This window comes from Bubalus bubalis, chromosome 21 (genome assembly GCF_019923935.1).
Source record: "Bubalus bubalis isolate 160015118507 breed Murrah chromosome 21, NDDB_SH_1, whole genome shotgun sequence".
Classification (NCBI taxonomy): domain Eukaryota; kingdom Metazoa; phylum Chordata; class Mammalia; order Artiodactyla; family Bovidae; genus Bubalus; species Bubalus bubalis.
Window position 1 is genome coordinate 25643400 of NC_059177.1, and position 22352 is coordinate 25665751.

The following is a 22352-nucleotide window of genomic DNA, read 5'->3' on the forward strand; positions in this document are numbered from 1 at the left end:
ATCAGAAGATGTCCCAGATCCCTCTCTTGCTTTTCCTTTTTAAAAATGATGATAAGGACACTTGTCACAAGATCTACCTTTTGAAAATGTAAAGTGCAGAATACAGCATCGTAAACTATGGGCAGAATGTGGTACAGCAGATCTCAAGAGCTTATTCAGCTCACACAAATGAAATGTTATACTTGTTGAAAAGCAGCTTATTTCCCCTCCCCCCAGCCCCTGGAACCCCCATTCTACTCTGTTTCTGTGAGTTTGATTAGTTAAGAAACCTCATGTAAGTGTAATCATGCATATTTGTCCTCTCTAAACTCCTTTTTCTCCCAACACTCTCCATTTTATTCAGTTTCAAAATTGAATCTGAATTCTGTGAACTCAACCTATTAATAGCCCCATCTCTGCTCTTGGTGTGGGTTCTCATTGTCTCTCCCCTGAGATGTGTGTCCTGGTCATCTCCTAATAGAATGGGGCTCTCTGTGCCCAGTCTTGCCTCTCTCCCATCTATTTTTCATCTTCTGATAAACACCATTCTAAAATATCAAGCTGCCTCTTGCATAAATCTTCTCTATGTTTCCCCACTGCCTGCAAGATGCAGTCAGCACAGTTCTCAATTCTAAATGTAAACTAGAATTTCGTGAGGAGCTTTCAAAATCTTTAGACGTCATAGTCCTGATGCTCAGAGTTCCCTGCTCTGGGGTAAGGCGCAGAAGTACTTTTAATAGTTTATAAACGCTCCCAGGTGATTCTGATGTGCAACTTGAGTGAGAATTACCAACAAGAGCCACAGAAGCAGTCAGGGATTTGCCCATTGCTTATGTTTCCCCCTTCTCTCCCAACCTCACCCCACTTTCAGCCCATAGCTTGTCCTTCACCCATGTTGAAAGAATGATAAATTCTCCAAAATATCAACCTATTAATATATTTGGGTTGGCCAAAAAGTGTGTTAAGGTTTTTATGTAGCATCTTAAGGAAAAACCCAAAATGCTGACCAGCCCAATATTTCAAGCCCTGTGATTTTGATGTATGCTGTTCTCTGTGTCTGCAGAGCTCATCTTTCCTCCTCAATGTTTGTCAGACTCTTCCCTCCTTTGGCCCTCAAGCCATCAGGTTTTTCCTCACATTTTAGAGCCTCTATCATTTTATTGCATTTGTTCTTTACCTATCTGCCTTCCCCCATAGAAGTAGCTCCTTGAGTTGAGAGTTTGGGTCTCATTTTGTTCCTAGTGTTATCCCAGGACCTTACATCTAGAACAAAGTCTCTCAACCTTGGCACTCTTGCTATTTTGGACTAGATAACCCTGCTGTGGGGCTGTCCTGCCCATTGTAGGAGGCCTGGGGTCCCTAGTCTCCCCACTAGATGCCAACAGCGCATCTTTTGCCGCTTGTGACAATCAAAACTCTTCTCTGGGTGGGGCTGGAGAGGCAATATTAGCCCTGATTGAAGACACCTGAGTTGCTAAAGCTGCCTGGAGGAGGGAATTCATCTAAGGTGTGGCAGACCCCAATATTACTGGCCTCTGTGAATCAAGTGTCCACACCTGTGGCGTTCCCGCCCCCATGCTGATACTGGCTTGGTCATGTGACTTGCTTTGGCCAATAGTCGTCAACAAACATGATGCCGGTGGAGGCATATAAAGCTCTTGTTGACTCCAGGCTTGCGTCTTGCAGTTTAGGCTTCATGTATGGAAGCCAGGCTAGCCTCTGTGAACATGAGAGACCAAGCAAAAAGAGAGACACCCAGACATTTAAGAGAAAGAAGTCATCTCTCCCAACATCCCAGCCAAGCTCCAGCTTCCAGTTTACCTACCATGTGGATAAGCCCAGGTAAGGCAGAGTCAGAACCTCCCAGCTCAGCCACAGAATCCTGACAAGTAATAAATAATTTTCTAAGGCACTCACTTTGGGGTGACTTGGTAGGCAGCAGTGCAGAATGCTGAGGTTATTGTAAAGGTCCAGTGGAAGAAATTGGACACTCTGAAGTAGGTCAGTGGTAGAGGAAATAGGGAACGTGGGAGTTAATTTACTTTTTATGTTTTTTATGCTGGGAAATCTACTAACTATCCTGAAGGATTCAAATTTATAAATAATTGATGATTTATACTTGTACACATCTTTAAGTATTTGAAAACTCTTATATATCTTGGTTCTTTTTTCTCAAATGTTTGTTTGCATTGGACACTTTAAAGCATCTTTCATTTAGCTTTAATAACACTGTTAGGCCAGTCATAATATCCTGTTTCATAGATGAGGGAGCCGAGGCTCATAAAGCCTCAGACCCATCAAACAGCTATAGTAAGTGGTGGATCTGGGATTCAGCTTGAGCTCCATGTGGCTCCCAAGACATTACTATTAAACCCTTCACTATGTTTTCCACAGAAGCCTTTGGTGTAATTTAAGATCTTCTGTATTTGTTGTTGATGACATGAAAGAAAAGCTCTTTCCCATCCCCTTTATCCTCAACAATTTCTTTCCCTGGTATATCCCTGGTTTATCACTGGTACGTCTTCACTTCCTGAGCCATAAAACCTATAGGAAGATGGATGTGGGCAGTCTATTTTAGGAGCCTGTGCCAGGAAAGATTATTTGCTGTCAGTTGATCAGCCCCTTAGTTCTCTCCCCTCGTTGCACATCTAAGGGAAATTCAGTCTTTGCCAGCTGACCCTAGGGCTTTTTATGATGCAGAATTAAGAGGTCAGGTAGAAAGTCAACAGGATTGGTCAGAAGCCAGAGGTGTGCTTCTGCTGAAGGCTGGGATTTGAGGGGAGAGATGGAGGGTGGACTTCAAAAGGGAAATAAGTTCAGTCGTGGCCTTTTGATAAGTCAAGGATACACATTCGCTTGTGAATGTTGCTTAAATCATCTGAAACCTCTTAACGAAGGACTATGAACTTTCTTGAAAAACTCAAGAGATGAAAAGTTTTCCCCAAACTTGGTAAAGGACCGGCCCCTACTTAGTCATCCTTATGATTCCCGCAGCTGTGAGTCTCTCTGTTGAGACTGTCTCCTCCCCTATTACCAAAAGCAGGATCAGGGTATCTCACCTGAGAAACTGTCATTGATGAAACATGAAATCTGTGATTTCGTACAAAGAGCACCCAACAGTCTTGACTGCTCCTGGAGACAAAGGTATATAAAAGGTCCAGTCATTTTTTAGTCTGAATGTTCCTTTTCACGTTTAAATCTCTTACGGTTACACAGACATTAAGATTTGCTGAATTGGAAACAGCTGTCTGTCCATTTGTTTTCCCAAAGAAGGGACTAACTTTCCTCTGACACTGCAGCTGTGGTACAGGCAAGTGCTAGTTAACCGACTGCATACATCTAAGTTGATAGTTTTCTGGGAAATAAGAATTCCTTGGTACTCAAGTCTAAGCCAATGTGAACTGTGATAGAACTTTTCTCTCTTTACTAGTTAATCTGGCACATACCCAGCAGGGGGCGCTGGTTTAAAACAAGAGGGCTTGCTCACCGGTTTCAGTGCCAGTAGATTTTTCTGTTCAAGCCATTTTCTAACTGAAACAAAGGTTTGAAAATGAGTATATTGGCCTTCCCTTATAGCTCAGTTGGTAAAGAATCCGCCTGCAATGCAGGAGACCCCAGTTCGATTCCTGGGTTGAGAAGATCCGCTGGGGAAGGGATAGGCTACCCACTCCAGTATTCTTGGGCTTCCCTTGTGGCTCAGCTGGTAAAGAATCTGCCTGCAATGCAGGAGGCCTGGGTTTGATCCTTGGGTTGGGAAGATCCCCTGGAGAAGAGAAAGGCTACCCACTCCAGTAATCTGGCCTGAAGAACTCTATGGGCTGTATAGTCCATGGGGGTCACAAAGAGTTGGACTCCACTGAGCAACTTGCACATTGGTTTTGGGCTTCCTGGGTGGCTCAGTGCTAAAGAATCCACCTGCCATTGCAGGAGACACAGTATCTATCCCTAGGTTGGGAAGGGCTCCTGGAGGAGAAAATGGCAACCCGCTCCAGTATTGTTGGCCTGGAAAATCCCATGGACAGAGTAGCCTGGTGAGCTGCAGTCAGTGGGGTTGCAAAGAGTAGATGGGAACACAACTGAACACCACCACCACCACATTGGTTTCAGTAAATGGCTTATGACTTTAAAATAATCATTTTCAACACAACTGCAAACTGGGTGCCATACCAGCTCTGTCAGTACGGTAGCCGCTTGCCATGAGTGTTATTGAGCACATAAAACGTGACACTTTTTTTTTTTCCCAGAGATGATAATTTTAAATGATTCAGACTTGGATAGATGAAGAAAAGATAAAGGCATATTTTTTTCTTTTTTTATGCATTACAGAAGCTTCTTTTCACACTAGAATGGCTATAATTTTTTAAATTTTACTGGAGCACAGTTGCTTTATAACATTATGTTAGTTTCTGCTGTACAGAAAAGTAAATCAGTTATAAATATACATATATTCCCCCCCCCTTTTCTTTAGATTTGTTTTCCATTTAGGTAACCACAGAGTATTGAGAAGAGTTCCTGGTGCTCTACAGTAGGTTCTTATTAGTTATCTATTTTATACATAGTAGTATATATAAATCCATCCCATTTGGCCAATTCTTCCACCTTCTCTATCCCCGCTTGTTATGTATAAGTTAGTTCTCTACATCTATGCCTCTATTTTTGCCAGTAAATTCATCTGTATCATTTTCCTAGATTCCACATAGAAGCAATAGTATACAATGCTTGTTTTTCTTCCTGACTTGCTTCTGTATGCCAGTCTCTAGGTCCAAATATTGCCATCTCATATCTTCTTTAACCACTCCTCTGTGATGGGACATTTAGATCGCCTCCATGTTCTGGCTGTTGTAATTAGTGCTGCACTGAACATTAGGTTGCATGCATCTTTTTCTAAATTAATTTTCTCTAAGTATATGTCCAGGAGTGGGGTTTTTAGGCCATATGGTAGTTTTTAGTTTTTTGAGGAACCTCCATAGTGGCTGTGCCAGTTGACATTCCAACCAAAGGTTTAGGAGGGATCCCTTTTCCCCACACCCTCTCCAGCATCTCTTGTTTGTAGACTTTTTGATGATGGTCACTGACTGATGTGAGGAGATACCTCACAGTAGTTTTGATTTGTTTTTCTCTCCTGTATTTTTTGACCATCTGTATGTTTTCTTAGAAGAAACGTCTATTAGGTCTTTTACCTATTTTTTCATTTTTTAAAATTGAGATACATGACCTGTTTGTATATTTTGGGGATTAATCCCTTCTCATTTACTTAGTTTGCAAATATTTTCTCCTATTCTAAAGAGTTGTCTTTTTGTTTTCCTTTCTTTATGGTTCCTTTACTGTGCGAAAGCTTTTAAGCTTAATTAGGTCCCATTTATTTTTGTTTTTATTAGGAGGTGTGCCAAAAAGATCTTACTGTGATTTAGAACATTCTGCCTATGTGTATTTCCCTCTAAGAGTTTTGTAGTGTCTGACCTTACATTTGTAGTGTCTGGTCATTAATCCATTGTGAGTTTATTCTTGTACACAGTGTTAAGGAGTGGTCTAATTTCATTCTTTTACATGTAGCTGTCCAGTTTCCCCAACACTACATTCCCATTTTCACCATTGTATATTCTTGTCTGCTTTGTCAAGGGTGACCGTAGGAGCATGGGTTTGTCACTGGCCTTTCTATCCTCCTCCATTGAGCTGCATTTCTGTTTTTGTGCTGGTACTAGACTCTCTTGATTACTATAGATTTGTAGTAAAGTCTAAAGTCAGTGACTTTGATTCCTTCAGCCCTGTTTTTCTTTCTCAAGATTCCTCTGGCTATTGCCGGGAGCCAGCGTGAGGAGCTCCGCCCATGGCAAAGGTCATGAGAAAGGAGGCTCGGCATACGCAAAGGTGGGAACGAGCTTCAGGAGTCCCCCTGGAAATTCTTGATCATCTACCCCCAAAACCAGAGTCTGCCTACTTTACTGCTTTGTGCTCTCACGTACACCTCTGACTTTACAGGGGGCTGTCCCCCACCACCTCTTTCGGAGAAGGAGTTAACTTAGAGCTCCAGTTAATAATAATTCCTGGTCGAGATAGGAGTGTTTCAACCTACAAACTCCTCTGAAGGTTCCCTCGCCTGCCTGATAGGCTTGTCCGGCCACATGTGATTGCTCACAGCCTCCCAACCGTGAGAGGCACAAGATGCTTTAAACCTTCTAAAAACAGGTTCTTTAGAGAAGTTAGAAAACTATTAGTATAGTATAGTGGGCTGATTAGAAATTGTATTGGTGAAGGGTTTTACATTTGTTGAGCCAATGTTTACTGCTAAGTCTCCACATCCCCTGCCCTTATACACATTAATGAATATATAGAAGAAATAAGTATTAACCTTTGATATTAATCACATTGGACCTTAGGCTAAGAAAATTCTTTTCTTAATTAAAACCCACTACACCCCTCACCCTATAGGAATGTAACTTTATCTGGTACCTTCGGAAGGTGGCGTCTGTTTTAAGAATAATCACCCCTGGAGAAATAAGTGTTCTGGTTGACTGACCGCTGTCACAAGGAGAGGGTCGTAAATTGTCAGCAGGCCCCCTGGCCAGAAGATGATGTAACACCCCTAAGACCTCTGTGTACATTTGTATGAAGCACCTGACTTTGATAAAAGTCAGGACTGCTGACCCCGTGTGACTTTTGTATAACATCTCAGTGTATAAAAACAGACCCTGGAAAAATAAAAAAGGGGATCAGTTCCTTGAAAGACTGGTCTCCCCATGTCGTTCTTTCTCTCACCTTCTGGCTGAATCCCCATCCGGAATGTGGAGGCTCGTCAAGCCTACTAATTGTGCCTGGGTTTCTAAGATCTGACCAGGGAGGCCTTAGTGTCTCCTCTCTTTCGGGAGAACAGGAGGACGCCTGCCACCCACGTAGGTGATGTAAATTCCTTGCCTTGGAATTTTATTAGCTTTCCACGTAAACCAAGTTATTCAGCCTCTTTTCTCCACTGAATTTTCCTGCTGAGCTATCCTTATTCTATTACTCCTTATATCTCTAAGTAATATTTAATTAAAGCTATTGTATCCAGTTCGCCGAAGCCGTCTCTCCTTCGAATTTCCTGGATCCACCGGGGCTGGACCCCGGCAGGCTATTCAGGGTCTTTAGTGCTTCCATACAAACTGTAAATTTTCTTGTTCTAATTCTGTGAAAAATGTCATCAGTAATTTGATATAAATATTGCATTCAATCTGTGTATAGCTTTGATTTCTATAGTCATTTCCCCAATATTCTTCCAATTTAAGAACATGATGTGTCTCTCCATCTGTTTGTGTCATCTTAGATTTCTTTCATCAGTATCTTATAGTTTTTCTGAGTATAAGTCTTTTGTCTCCTAGGTGGGTTTATTTCTAAAGGTTTCTGTTTTTGTTGTTGTGCTGGTAAATGAATTCTAATCTTTCATTGTTGGTATATAGTGAAAGTGAAAGTTGCTCAGTCATGTTCCACTTTTTGCCACCCCATGGACTATATAGTCCATGGAATTCTCCAAGCCAGAATACTGGAGTAGGTAGCCTTTCCCTTCTCCAGGGTATCTTTCCAGGAATGCAAGAGATTTCTGTAAATTAATTTTGTATTCTTCAAATTTACCAAGTTCATTTACAAATCCATATTGAATAACAGTTGCAGGAGTGGACTTCCTTTGTTGATCTTAGGAGAAATGCTTTCAGCTTTTCACCAGTTTTTTATTATAAATTGGTGTTAAATTTTGCAAAAGCTTTTTCTGCATCTATTGGGATGATCATATGGTTTTTATTGAATTTGTTAATAAAAACATGGATACTTCTAATTGAGATGTGCTGAAAGTATAAAATGCATACCAGATTTTGAAGATTTAGTACTGAAAAGTAATGTAAAATGCCTCACTATTTTTTATATTAATTACCCATTGAAATAATATTTTGGATATTTCAGATTAAATAAAAGTTGAGCTCTTAATTCTCATTTTAAAAAATATGGCTGCTCTAAAAATTGAAATTATAGTTGTAGCTTGTATTATATTTCCATTAGAGAGTACTACATTTTTTATATGAGCAAGTATTTTCTAATTATACTCTCTTTTTTGGGTTCAGTCTGTAGTTTCAGTTTCTCTCAACATTTCTCATTTTCACAGATGATTCCAGAAACCACAAGGTCCAAATGGGACAGTGCCATTAAGGGAGTTACCTGAAAACTATTCTTAAAAAACATAAGGCAACTCTGAGAGCTCGTTACCTTGGGAGTGTGTTTTAAACTTGGAGAAGGAGTCTTATGCTCCCAATAGTGTATAGCAAGAAACAGGAAAGTTCTATTTGACTTTAAAAAAAAAAAAAAAGAAAGAAAGATGGTTTTTAGTGAAGTGCTAGGGTTTCCAAATCATAACTTCATGCTGCACAAATAGTCACTAAGCCCGCACTTTTTGCCAAAAACTTTTACAAAATTACTTCATTTGATTCTTGCAAAAAAGCTTGGTGAGTCAAAATTCATCCTATGCTACTGATGAAAAACCTAAACTCAGGTAAACCAGCTTCTCTGAGATCACACAGCTGGGAAGTGACAGCAGTAACTTTGGAACTCCTATTTGTTGAATCTGCTGGGTCCTCTCTCTGTACGTCTCTGGCAGATGAAGAGCACCCTGGGTTTGGGACTGGCAGGTGGTACGTGAGGGGGCTCTGCTTGTTTCCGGGTGGTCATGAGCTGTATGACTAAGCAGAGCAGGGGGCTGGCTGTTTGAGAGCAGGGATGTCACCATTGACAGCCGTGGGCTGCTGAATAGATGAGTAATCGCTCAGACAGCGAGAGTGTGCTCATAACAGAAAGCAGTGCCTCCTTCTGTGATCTTAATAAGATAAATGTTCCATTGTTCTCACCTCTGGCTGGGGCCTATTTTCAGCAACAGAAGAACTGCTTTTAGAACTATAAATATTGTGCTGATTAGACAAACTGGGTTCATTAGGAAGATCAGGCAGAAAAGAAAAGTTAGAGGGAAAACAGAATTCATCAGCACCGTTCAGACTCTGGGGCTTAGTGAGGTGTCATTTTCTCCACAACTGGATTCCTGAGAACAGCAAAGCCATCTCTCCTGTCATCACCCCTCCTGTTTTCTCATGTGGAAACCAGGGAAGTGTCACAGTAATTGCGTTCATGGCATCTTTGTCATTTTCTGGGCAGTAAATGAGCCAGCCCCAAAGCAATGCAGATCAAGTTGGGTTAGGGAAAGTGAAACTCGGTCTGCCAAGAAAAATACATATTTGTGTAAAGGCTGAGCTGATGATAATATTGATTGAATACAGACTATTTGACAGATGGGTTTCCAGCACTATTCTACTAAATCTAATTCATATTAAGAGAGCAGCACAATAGTCAGCCCTGTGTTACTGAAGAGGACACAGAGGTTCAAAGTTGATGTAACCTGTACCCAGACTCAAGAGGCTGTTCTAAGCTAGAATACTCACTGTTGAGTGACCATGACACTATCCTGCCTTCCTCAGAGAAAGTCTTCCTATCATGAAAAAGAGTGATTTTTTTTCTGACCCCTTTATTGAAAAAAGTGCACAAATCTATAATGAAGGCACTTGCAGCACACTGAATGCTTTTCTCCATTTTCATTCTCTAACAAAAAATGGATACCAGATGTAAGTCAATGTATTTATGAAGGCGGTTGCTTTCTGCTCACCTCATTTTGCCATTTGCTTTGACTCGAAGGAAGAAATAACTAAGAGCAACCTTACAGCTATAATTGGATTTTTGCCATCAGAAATGGCTTGGTACAATTGTATCCTAGAAGAAATAATACACATTTTGGGTTTAGTTTTATAGAACCTATTTACTGTAACCTTAGAGGTCTTAAATTTTATCTAGCAATGCATTTCGTTCAATACTTGCAACTTGCTTGTAACCCACTAGGAGGGAAAAAAGGCTAATTTAAGATCATTCTGATCTTGTCTTCCAACCTTCGCAGTGAACATATCCATCTGAAATTTACATTTTTGGTAATCACAAACTCTACATAAAACTTCCCAAAACAGCCTTATCTACAAACTGCAGGAACCATATGGATAATTTGGTCTCCAAAATCATTACTGAAGCACTTTGGTACCCTTCATGTTGAGAGATTTTGTCATTTCTTCAATTATGTGGCTTTTCTACAAAATCTTTGTTTAAGGCATTATGTATTATCATACATACAATGTTAGATGAAAGGGAAAAATTGAGGGGAAACATTTGATTATGAACAATGTGGAGCCTGCATTTTAAAGGGACTGTTCAGTCAACTAAAACTGAGAAATTAAAACTTTTCAACTTGTGTTGGAAAAGTAAAAAGGATGTTTAGTATGGTTTGAGAATTGAAACAGAGAAGGGTAACAGGCCATTTTGCTGCGGCTTACCACTTCCTCGTGAAAATAGAATGTCTGCTAACTATAGAAATTTAAGTTATTTGGAGCCTTATGAAATTATATCAATGCTATGTTCTTTTCTTAGAGAAAACCCCAAACCAAACATGTAATTCAAGATCAGGATTCTAAAAATACTTTTTCAGGAAGACCTGAGTCCTTAAAAAATAAAAGTGACAGAGAATCCCAGCAAGGAATGATGGTAGAATATTCTGGTAGTAGAGAATAGTATTTCTATTGTTTGTTGTTGTTCAGTCACTAAGTCGTGTCTGATTCTTGGTGACCTCATGGACCGTAGCACACCAGTCTCCTCTGTCCTCAGACATCTCCTGGAGTTTACTCAAATACATGTCCATTGAGTCAGTGATGCTATTTAACCATCTCATCCTCTGTCACCCCCTTTTCCTTTTCCCTTCAATCTTTTGCAGCATCAGGGTGTTTTCCAATGAGTTGGCTCTTTGTATCAGGTGGCCAAAGTATTAGAGCTTCAGCAGAAGTCCTTCCAGTGAATATTCAGGGTTGATTTCCTTTAGGATTGAATGGTTTGTTCTCCTTGCAGTCCAAGTATTTCTATTACAAAGTACCAAGCAGGAATTTTGTGGGGTTTGTCCTATCTTAATAATGTGAATTGAAGCCTATTTACTTTTCCCTATTTTTAAAAAGATAAATGTCCAGTCCTACCTGATCTTCTTAGGTTCAGCTTTAAGAACCAACATCTTACTTGACATATCCACATCTTAAACAGTGCTCTTCAAACTTTGATCTGCATGTGAATTATATGAGCACATTGTGAAAATGCAGATTCTGGTTTAATGGGACTGGGATGGGATCTGAAACTGATCACTTCTAACAAGTTCTTTAGTGCCAGATAGACATAGGAAGGCAGGTGGAGGAGGCCCCCACATCTGGCTTCACTTTCTGTCTCTGTCTCCATTCAATCTGATTGCAAGTCTATTGGTTCTGCTGTCAAACACTATGCCTGATGGAACCTGATAAAACCACATCGCCCCCTATTGCATAGCTAAGACCCTAAACTTGAGGCACAGCCATGTCCTTCCTGATGACCATCCTTGCTTCCTAGGGTCCTAAATGACTTCTCTCTTTGATTCTTGCCCTTGCCCTCAGAATATCCTTCTCTCAAATGGCAGAGAGATACTTTTTCAAACATAAATCATGTCAAACTTACTGTAATTATCTTCCAGTTGTTCCTTAGCCCATTACAAAGTAATCTAAAATGTGCCAACAGTGAGATCTTGCATTATCTGTTCTGATTTCCTCTTCTGCTTTGTCTCCCACTTTTCTCTTCCTGTTGACTTGATGCACCCAGACTAGCAGTGGCGCACGCCTTCACAATAAGCACATGCTCACCTCAGGGCCTTCGCACTTGTTTTTCCTTCTTCCTGATAAGTTTCCGTCTTCCAAATCTTTGAATGGATCATTATCTTACATTATTCAATTCACTGTTCCAATATCTGCTCGTCATGTGAACCTCCCACATACCCTGTTTTAATTTCTCCTATTCCAGTTATTACGGGTGCTTAAATAATCACCAAACATTATATAACTTCATACAGAAACTGTTCTGTTTTCTAATTTCCAGTCGGGCTGGGGTTGGGGTGAGTAGTTTATTTCTGGTCCACTCATCTTTTGGCTGAGGTGGCTCAAAGCCTGAGCGCTAGCATCATCTGAAGGCTCATTCTCACACATGCCTGACACCTGGCCTGAAAAGACTCAGCAGCTGGGCTCAGGCATGGTCTGTATCTCTTGTGGTATCACCACATGGTCTCTTTCTCTAAGCTGTTTCAGGTTAGCCAGACTCTAAAACACTGGGGAACAGAGGGAGCCAGGTGGAAGTCAAATGGCCATTTGTGACCTACCTTCAAATCTGCCAGATTCTATTTGTTGGAAGCAAGTTATGAAGGATGCCCCATATGCAAGGGGAGAAAAATTAAATTCCACCTTTTGGAGCAGAAATGTCAGAAACTTTGTTAAACCTTTTGTAAAAAACCATCACATATTCCAACTGCTCATCCTGTGTCTTTCCTAGCACTATACACAAGGTGAAATCACACTCTTTTTGGTTCCTCTTACTAGAACATAAGTTCCATTGGAGAAGGTACTTGGTGGTCTTTACTGCTCTATTGCCAGCAACTCAAACTCCTGGACTAAAAGTCTTTTCACATATGCGATAGTTTGTTTATTTAATAAAACTATTTTCTCTGCAGAAATCAGTTGAGTTCCCATTTACTGTTGTTACTGAGTTCATGCAGGAAATTACAGTAGTGTAGCTCAAGTGGTTGTTTAATCAATACTGGGTGACATTCCTAATAATAGCTAACTTGGGTATGCTTCATACACACCTAATTCTTCATATGGGTTACTTTATTTACTCTCCCAAGAAATCTATGAGATGGTACTGTTATTGAAAGTCTACTTAGTGGCAGAACTGGAATTCAAAACCAATCTTGCCTGATTGCAAAGGAAATTTCTGGCTATTCTGTTTCATTTTTATGAGTCTTTAATAGGTGGAGTCCTGCAAGCCTCAAATGAGTTACCTGTGAGAGCGACTTGCCAAAAGTACACTGCTAAGGAATTGTAGTCTTTAATATTATATGTTTCAATCATTCGGATAGATCTTTGTATGTATATTTTACCCTGATTTGTAAGTTTTTACTTTCAGGAAATGACTTACTGTACTGGTCTATCCTACAGTGCCTGAGACAGATGAAGAGTTTGATAACTAATAGAGGAATTAATGAGTATAGTATAGAAGTCCTGATAGGAAGAATGATCTTAAAATTTTTAAGTGAATATATTTCTATATGCATGCATTTTATGCAGAGTTCAGTATTTGGAACTCAAAAGCCACAAATTCTTTGAGAAGTAGATAAAGTAATTGTCATAAAATAGCCAGTTAGGTTCTATGCATGGAATCATGAAGTGGGAATATGGAAAGAAGACAAGAAAAGGTTCCCAATTCTGATGCACCTCTTGGTAGAGTGGGAAGACTCCTAAATGTTTTAAGCTTTCTTTTCCTTATCTCTAAAAATGGAGACCATACCAACCTCAGGTGATTGATGAAATGGTATAATGTAAGTGCTTTGTATTATACAATTATTTTGAAAATATAAGTCATCATCTATTCTGAGTCTAGGCTAATTTCTATTCATATGAGGAAATGAGTGGTATATATTAGCTATACTTGAAAAAGTCACTACAGGTCTTTGATTTATTTTATTTACTTTGTACTGAGGTATAATTGATGTAACATTGGATAAGCTTAAGGTGTACAACATGTTGATTTGATGTACTTAATTATTGTAATTGGATTGCCACTGTAGCATTAGCTAACTCAAACACATCCCATAATTATCATTTATTTTTTGTGGTGAGAATAAGGTTTAGTCTTGGCTCTTCTTAAATGTATTATAAAATACTGCTGACTATAATCATTAGTGAAGTGAAAAGTGAAGTCGCTCAGTTGTGTCCGACACTTTGCGACCCCATGGACTTGTAGCCTACCAGGCTCCTCTGTCCATGGGATTTTCCAGGCAAGAATACTGGAGTTATTAATGGTAACATAGGGTTACCATTTCCCTATGCATTAAATCTCTAGTTGCAAATTTGTACCCTTAAACAATATATGCCCAATTCCTCTCGCTGGTGGTAACACTGCTCTACTATTTTTCTGAATTTGGCTTTTTGAGATTCTACATGTAAATGAAGAATTTACAGTATTTGTTTGACTTAGCCCCCTTAGCATAATGATTTAGAGGTCTGTCTGTGTTATGGATGGCAGTTTTGTTTTTTTTATGGCTGAGTGATATTCCATTATATATAAACATCACCTGTTGATTCAGTCATCCATTGATGAATACTTAGCTTGTTGTCTATATCTGAGCTATTATGTTTATTGCAGCATTATTCATAAGAGGCGAGATAACTTTTAATGTCTTGTTTTCATTACCTTTGGGTATACGCCCAGAAGTAGTATTGATGGATCATTTGGTAGTTGATTTTTTTACTTTTTTTCAGGAAGCTCAATAAGGTTTTCCATACTGATTGAGCCAGTTTATATATATAAAAGTTTTGTTTCTCTACATCTTTGCCAACACTTGTTTTCTTAATGATGGTCATTCTAATAGGTCTGAGGACATATCTATATTCTTGATCTGCATTTTCCTGGTGATTAATGGCTTTGAACATCTTTTCGTGTACCTGTTGGCTTTTTAGGAATTATTAAAATCTTACATCTTAAAATTATAAAGTTTATGGAATGCAAATTGTTTTTGTTATACAGGAAATTGTTCTTAAGTGAATATGTTACCCACAAATATTGTGATGGAGACACTCCAAACTCTTGATCCCTGTTACCAAGGAGAAATAGGGGACAGCCTGTGATAAGTCCTTTGTTTCCCAGGTGTCATCCTTCAATTTCTTCCTTTCTAAAAGGTGTTTGATTTTGTTTGGAGTGGCAATATGACCAGCCTCAAGGGGAAATCAATGATGGATTTTAGGCCACTGTGTCTATTCTACTTTCCTGTGATAGGTATGTACCCAGTCATGTGTTGCTAGAATGATCCATGAAAAAAATTAAATGATTATAGTGAAATGAAAAACAAATAGAAGGATACTCCAGGACTTCTAGGGAAGGGGTACTTTGTGATAAGGTGAAGTCCTACTGTTCCATTTTTTCCAAACCCTTTCTGCTTGAACCATTGATGACTTCCTCATATTACATTTGCAGCAATACAAAATAGACCAATAAAATTTTGAAATGCATCCTAGTCTAAAAGAATCAGATAAAACTGAGCCTCTCAATAACCTGGGTATAGTCTACCTACAGATTTCTTAAGTAAACAATAAAAATTATATGAGTACAGCCACTTTTGACTTGGTTACTGTTGGGATTACTTAGAGTTATTGCATTGTAACTGACCTATGGTATATTATCTCAAAAATCTAGGAAAGAATAGTCATAAAGCAAGGATTGTATTTACCGTGTTGAAACAGTAGCATCTTGAAAGAAGCAGTTTTGAGTGTAGCAGAAAGAGAAGCAAACAAAAAAAAACCACAAACAAAAATTAAGTAAGCTCAACAAAGAAAAACACAATTCTAATTTTCTCAGCCTTAAGGCAGCCAAACATCCAGAACTGATCCTTCTCATAAGATAACACAAAAATTTCACTTAAATTTAATTAAATGTAGGGTGACCAGTTGAGAAAAAGGACTTGAAGGGTTTTCATACAATTAGCCATTAGTCCTACTGACAATAAATTTTTATCTTCTGTTCCATGTTATCGATCTTACTTTTCGTATGAACTGTCCCTTTGAAATTCTGTGAAGGAATTGAAAGAATCTCAGGTCATCTGGATCCAAGAGAGAAAAGTCAGGTGGCAAAGCCACCCAACAAGGGTAAGATCATGTGAGGCCAACTTGGAGAGAGAAGATACTGTCAAGAAGAAGTTACGTGGGGCAAGATGGAAGATGATGAGAGAGAGTGACCCCTCAGTGGGTTATGTAATTTAGGCCAAAATGCTGCCAAGTCGCTTCAGTCGTGTCCGACTCTGTGCGACCCCATGGACTGCAGCCTACCAGGCTTCTCCATCCCTGGGATTCTCCAGGCAAGAACACTGGAGTGGGTTGCCATTTCCTTCTCCAATGCATGAAAGGGGAAAGTGAAAGTGAAGTCAGTCATGTCCAACTCTTCTCGACCCCATGGACTGCAGCCTACCAGGCTCCTCCATCCATGGGATTTGCCAGGCAACAGTACTGGAGTGGGGTGCCATTGCCTTCTCCCTAGGCCAAAATAATGGTAGCCTAAATAGGGAGCTGCAGAGAAGGGACAATGTGTGAAAGGAGTTTAGGAAAGTATGTAAAAACAGATGAGTAGGTATTACATTAGACAGAGACATACAGGGAATAGGACTAGTTACAACGACAGGAACATTTGGATTTCATGTTTAAGAAAACCAGACAGAAGACAGAGGAGCTGTTTGCTGGGAATGTCAAATTGGACCAAATGCTGCAGAGAAATAACATTCAAAGGCAAAGGTATTGATGACATTGAATGTCAAGAATATGGTCACTATGGGGGAAGCCAGACAATTGTGGGTTGAAGAAGTGGGTGGACAGTGAGCTTCAGAGATAATGAAAGCACACAAATATTGAAGGAGTGGTCCAAAGAAGGGTTAACTGAAGGGAAAATGGAAATGAAGGTGGAAAGGAAAAGTCTTTATTTGAATAGGAGGGAGCTGAGTAATGTTCAAGGATCCATCTTGAACAGTGACTACCGTTTTTCTCATCTCTTACAAATCATATACTAAAGCGAACAGAGTTCTGTTGTTTTCCTTCCTTTGGGCAATGCAGATAATACAAAGGAAATTGTCAAAAACTAAGAGGATGCAATTCCCAGAGGTAGCATAGTCGCACAGAAACCGAAAGAGACTTTTAAATTTGAAAACAACAATGAAAATGCATTCTCACTGGGATTACAAAGCTTCTAGCAGCCTCTTTCATAGCCGACATTCCTCAGAGGCTGCCAGTGCTACCCGAGTGCCTTGCCCTTGAACTTCAGCTCCTCCTGAAGGAATCTCCAGTGTGCAGCCTCCCTTCTCATGGGGCCTCCTGTTTCTTTTCTGTTCTCACAGAAAGCATTTCAGCTTTTGTTTAACTTGCTCTTGTTGAAGATAGGTCCATTTCTACCAACAAGGTGCTAAATAGCTCATGCATAGAGTTGTCTATCAGCCTTGGAAAACCGACTATGCTTGCGACAGAGATGCCTTGCTATTCCCAAAATATGTTTCATCTGGGTCCTGGGTACTTAGCTAGACTACATTTCCCAGCCACACTCCCAGTTAAGTGTGGTTATGTGGAATGTGGACTGAAATGATGGGGGGAAAAAAAGGTCTGTCACTAAGCTGTGTTCAACTCTTTGCAACCTCATGGACTGTAGCCCGCCAGGCTCCTTTGTTCTTGAGATTTTCAGGCAAGAATACTGGAGTGGATTGCCATTTCCTTCTCCTGGGCATCTTGCCAACCCAGGGATCCAACCCTTGTCTCTTGCTTGGCAGGTGGATTCTTTACCACTGAGCTACTAGGGAAGTCCTGTCACTTAAAACCTTCAAGTGCTTTTTACATATTCTTAAATACGGACACAAAAATGGACACAAAGCCACCTAAAATGGACACAAAGCCCAGGGGAAACTTGTAAGCTACTTATTGAAGATAACATTTTCAGAAAGTAGAAGTCTGTGTCCCTGATTAGCCCTGAGATGAGACTTATCTGACAAGCAGCAGCTTTTAATCAGTGAGACATAAACTTGGATTAAACTGTGGAATTTCAAAGGCTTAATACAATATATTTAAAACAACCAAAATAGTAACAAATGCATCATTCATTCATTCGTGGTAATAGCATGTGCCATGTATTGATTTGTATACCACTCACTATATAACTATTAAATTATTTAATTCTCCACAAAATAAATTCTCTATAAAATAAATGCTATGATCCCCATTTCACAGATCAAAGAGTTTATGCTTCAGAGCAATTACCGAATCTTCCCAACAGTGACTGTCTAAAATCCATATAGGGGCTTGTAATATCTTCATCAAAAACATTATTATGGAACAGAGTCTAGGGATGTTTGGCTCTTCTGCATAGCTCCTGCTTCAAAGTAAACATAAGCTCTTAATTCATTTTGAAATCTATGTGCATGAAACATCTGAAGAAAGCATAGCTAAGATATTATTTATAACATAATAATTCACAATAACACTTTAATTACCTGAAAAATTAGATATTCTAACATGCTTAAGCAAGGTCAAATTCTAGAGTCCCTTTTAAAATAACAAAAAAGGGAAACATTCTCTCCTATTAAAGTTCAAGATACAAAAGTGTATCCTCATAAAAATTTGTCAGATATACTTTTCACCTGGCATAACCTATTTAAAATGAACAGCTCAAGATCAGCCTGGCTTGACCTAAGTATATATGCACCGTCTTGAATATTCACATTATGGTTCATTGAAAAAGCAATGGGCTTTGCAACAAGATTGACAACAAAAGGGAAAGTGATGAGGAAAATTGCCTTACTTATCTGCTACAGTACTCTTGATTGCCTACTGTAATTTTATGGTTCATTATAAGAGGGGGGAAAAGTTTGACCGTCAACTTGAGTACTTGTATATCATAAATTGTTACAAAGAATAAGTTGCTTGAAACACTCTTTAATGAAGCCACCATAATTGTGTGTTTTTAAAGCATCAATTTTCACCAGTTTTACCCCTAATGGAGTTATGTGGGTAAAATACTTAAAGGTCATCAGACACTGTGGGATGTGAATCAAGTGTAGAAAACTGAAGATGTTAAAAAATTACACAGGGGTTACACAGGCTATTTTCTAAGTCATCACTTGATATAACATGAGATTTGACTGGATAATTGAAGTAAATAGCAGTGCTTTCATAGATGGTCAGCACAGATCAGGTAGGGGTCAGAAAACATAACAACTTTAATCATCCTTTAACATAACTGAATGCCACTCTGCAGTACTGTGGGGATGCTCCTATTTAAAGCTATTTCCCCATTCTACTAAAAGTCCTAAACTTCACTTCTTCAAAGGATACTTCCTAACTTAAAACACTTGAATACCTTAGTCTCTCAGTCATGTCCGACTCTTTATAATCTCATGGACTGTAGCCCACCAGGCTCCTCTGTCCATGGGGATTCTCCAGGCAAGAATACAGGAACAGGTTGCCATTCCCTTCTCCAGGGAGATCTTCCCAATGCAGGGATCCAACCTGGGTCTCCTGCATTGCAAGCAGATTCTTTACCATCTGAGTCACCAGGGAAGCCCTTCCATTATCTAGAATGATGCTATTAAATACTACAAACACTAGACATGTGTTTAAATTTAAATTTAATTTTAAATTACACTGTTTAATTTAAACTAAAAGTTTAATAAAAGCTTTTTAATAAAAAAGGTTTTTAATTAAAAAAAAGCTGTTTAAATTTAAACTAAAAATAAAATAAAAAATTCAGATCTCAGTCCCAATAGTCAAAGTTCAAGTGTTCAATGGCTTCATGGGGCTTATGACTATGACCTTAGAAAATACAACTCTGCATTTCCATCAGCTCTGAGAGCTTGGATCTAGAACTAGATTACCTTATAGGATACCCACAAGCCAGATATGGATATTAAGACCTTGAAATGTGGCTAGTCCATGTTGAGACTTGCTTTTGAGACTCCAGAATACACAGCAGGTTTGGAAGACGTATTTCTAAAAATACACTGTATAATCTCAGCAATTCGTGTGCTAATTAAATGTTGAAACAATGATAGGTAAAATATGTTATTAAATCATCTGTTTATTTTTACTACTTAAAACGTGACTATCAGGGAATTTAAATTTACATATGTGCCTTGCATTATAGTTGTACTGGGCAATGCCAGTCTATAGGAATCAAGCCTACTTGGTAAAGACTTCCCAGGTGGCACTAGTGGTAAAGAACCCGCCTGTCAATGCAGGAGACTTAAGAGATGCAAGTTTGATCCCTGGGTTGGGAAGATCCCCTGGTAAAGGAGATGACAACCAATTCCAGTGCTCTTGCCTAGAGAATCCCATGGACAGAGGAGCCTTGCAGGCTATGGTCCATCAGGTGGCAAGGAGTCGGACACAACTGAACTGACTTTGCACCAAATGCAAGCCTGAACTGCCAAGTAGCTCAGTGAAGTTCAGCGTACCGTCTTGCATCAGGGAGTCTACATACCTGAGGAATCATGGGGGCACTTACCACACTGAGGAAGATAGATGGTTCCAGTCGGGACCTGAGGAAGGAGAATTTAGGTACCATTTAAATGATACAGTGTTTTGATAAGGCACAGGGCAAAGAAGGGCTGTTTGCCAAGGATTTAACTGCAAGCCTGAGGTTGAAAAGCATATATTTATTTTATCTTTTGAAACTAACAAAGTCAAGATACATGCAGAATGTATTCAAAACCCCATCATTTAAAGTTCTGCAACGAGATTGGAAATTGAGGCTGTATCAAGGGCTTCCATGGTGGCTCAGATGGTAAAGAATCTACCTGCAATGCAAGAAACTCAGGTTTGATCCATGGGTCAGGAAGATCCCCTAGAGAAGAGAATGGCTACCTATTCTAGTATTCTTGCCTGGGAAATGACAGAGGAGCCTGGTGAGCTACAGTCCATGAGGTCAAAAAGAGTCAGACAGGACTGAGAGATTTTCACTGTCCCTTTTTTTTTCACCTTTATCAAGGGGACTCAGTTCAGTCAAAGGTGGTAGGATTCATTCTTGGTAATATTATTCCTTAATGTTACATCATGTTGTTAATTATCAAAAGCAATTTTTACAAGCTAATAATATTTTCATATGTCTTGACCTAGCATTAAAGTTCATCCATGGTCTCTGCCATTCTGAGTAATATCCCTTATTCTTCATATATACTGTGATTATGCAAAAATGTCCTTAAAATGCCCTTCTCTTTCCACCTCTTTGGCTCATATTCTCTGTGCTTAGAATGTTCTTCTCACTCCTTCTGTTGAAATCTTTCGTGGCTTAGTTCAAATGTCATAGCTTCTAAAGGCTGCCCAGCTTTTACCAGCCACAGTCAAACTAGCATCAAACAAATATCCCAAAACTTGATTTTGACCTTCCTTGGGCAAATAATGGACACATTTTCACTTGGTGTGTAATCATTTGTACATGAGCCCTCTCTGCCCCCTACTTGACCAGCTTTTAGAAAGGAGTGAACATGCTTTGACTTTATATTCCTCTTAAAACAGTCTATTTTACATAGTACATTCTCTAAAACATATGATGAAGGAATATTTATTTGTGATAATGAGAAAATGCAATTAGTAATGAAAAAAACTCCTTGTAGACAGGATTCAAACTTTGCTTTATCTTTGCTACATTTTCATGACTGTCTTTAGCTTTTTGAGTGTTTCATACCCCCACTTCCTTTTGCCTCTTTAGAAACATACACATACATGCTGTCTAAATCTGTGCTTTCAAGAGAGAGAGAGAGGGAGAAATGTATGACCATTGCTTTAGAGAGTTAGTTCACAGAATAGCTGCACAGTTCCTATTATACCACCTTGCTTATTTCTAATTTAATAATAGTTAACCAACATCTGTACTAACATCAGGTTGAATCAAAGTCTCCCTTCCTTCCTCAGTCATTTCCACCCAGCTAAGTGATACCCGATATTTCTAGGCAATGAATGTATATGATGAAAGATTATTCTAAATATACTTTGAAGACTATAGGTGAAATAGATAAATAGATAGTATTCTTTGAGGAGATTTTATATAATTGTTTTGTTTATCTTATGGCTCTGGCATAGTATAAGAAAGTCTAATTTTCCTTGGCAAGAATAAAATACATCCTACATAGGAAATGCTATACCTCTGAAAAAGCAAAAGCATTGTGCTAGGGAGCAAAAGGCTGGTGCCTTGCCTGACTTACTAGCTAGGTGATGCAACAACTAGGCACCAGGAATACAAAAGCATCCTGTGTCTACTTCCTCTTCAGGCAAAATAAAAAAAATACTGATCTCTAAACTTTTTTCATAAGAATCACAAAAGAAAAAAAAATTCCCAGGACTGGTCCCCAGGGATTATAACTAGTGGGTTTAGAGAGGTCTGAAATCTATTTTTTTTTCTTTTTTTTTATTTATTTTTTTAAATTTTATTTTATTTTTTAAACTTTACATAATTGTATTAGTTTTGCCAAATATCATTTTGGCTGTTATGAAGCATCCTAGTAATTACAAGTTCGAAAAACTCAATCTGATTGCAGCCTAGCTTCACACTTCACAGTGTACAAGAATCACTGGGAGGCTTGTTAAAAATTGCAAATTGTGCCACCTGACTTCTCACGATCCTGATTCAGCAGATCTGAGGTGGCACTCAGGAATCCAAAATTTTAATGAGCATCTCCTGGTAATTCTGACTAA

The 22352-nt window shown here is 39.1% G+C and overlaps 1 protein-coding gene across 9 annotated transcripts in view; it reads left to right on the forward strand.

Moving 5' to 3' along the window:
• Positions 1 to 237: 237 nt before the first annotated feature.
• Positions 238 to 22352, forward strand: part of LOC123330956 — a 185916-nt gene continuing 163801 nt past the window's right edge. For 2 of the 9 annotated variants that reach the window (XM_044933706.2, XM_044933708.2), the window contains exon 1: positions 271 to 1821. In XM_044933706.2, coding sequence (XP_044789641.1) covers positions 1610 to 1821 — 212 coding nt within the window. In that variant the 5' untranslated portion in view covers positions 271 to 1609. Of the gene's footprint in view, positions 1822 to 22352 lie in introns of all 9 variants that reach the window. The other 7 variants (XM_044933709.2, XM_044933711.2, XM_044933702.1 and 4 more) reach the window with 7 other exon arrangements.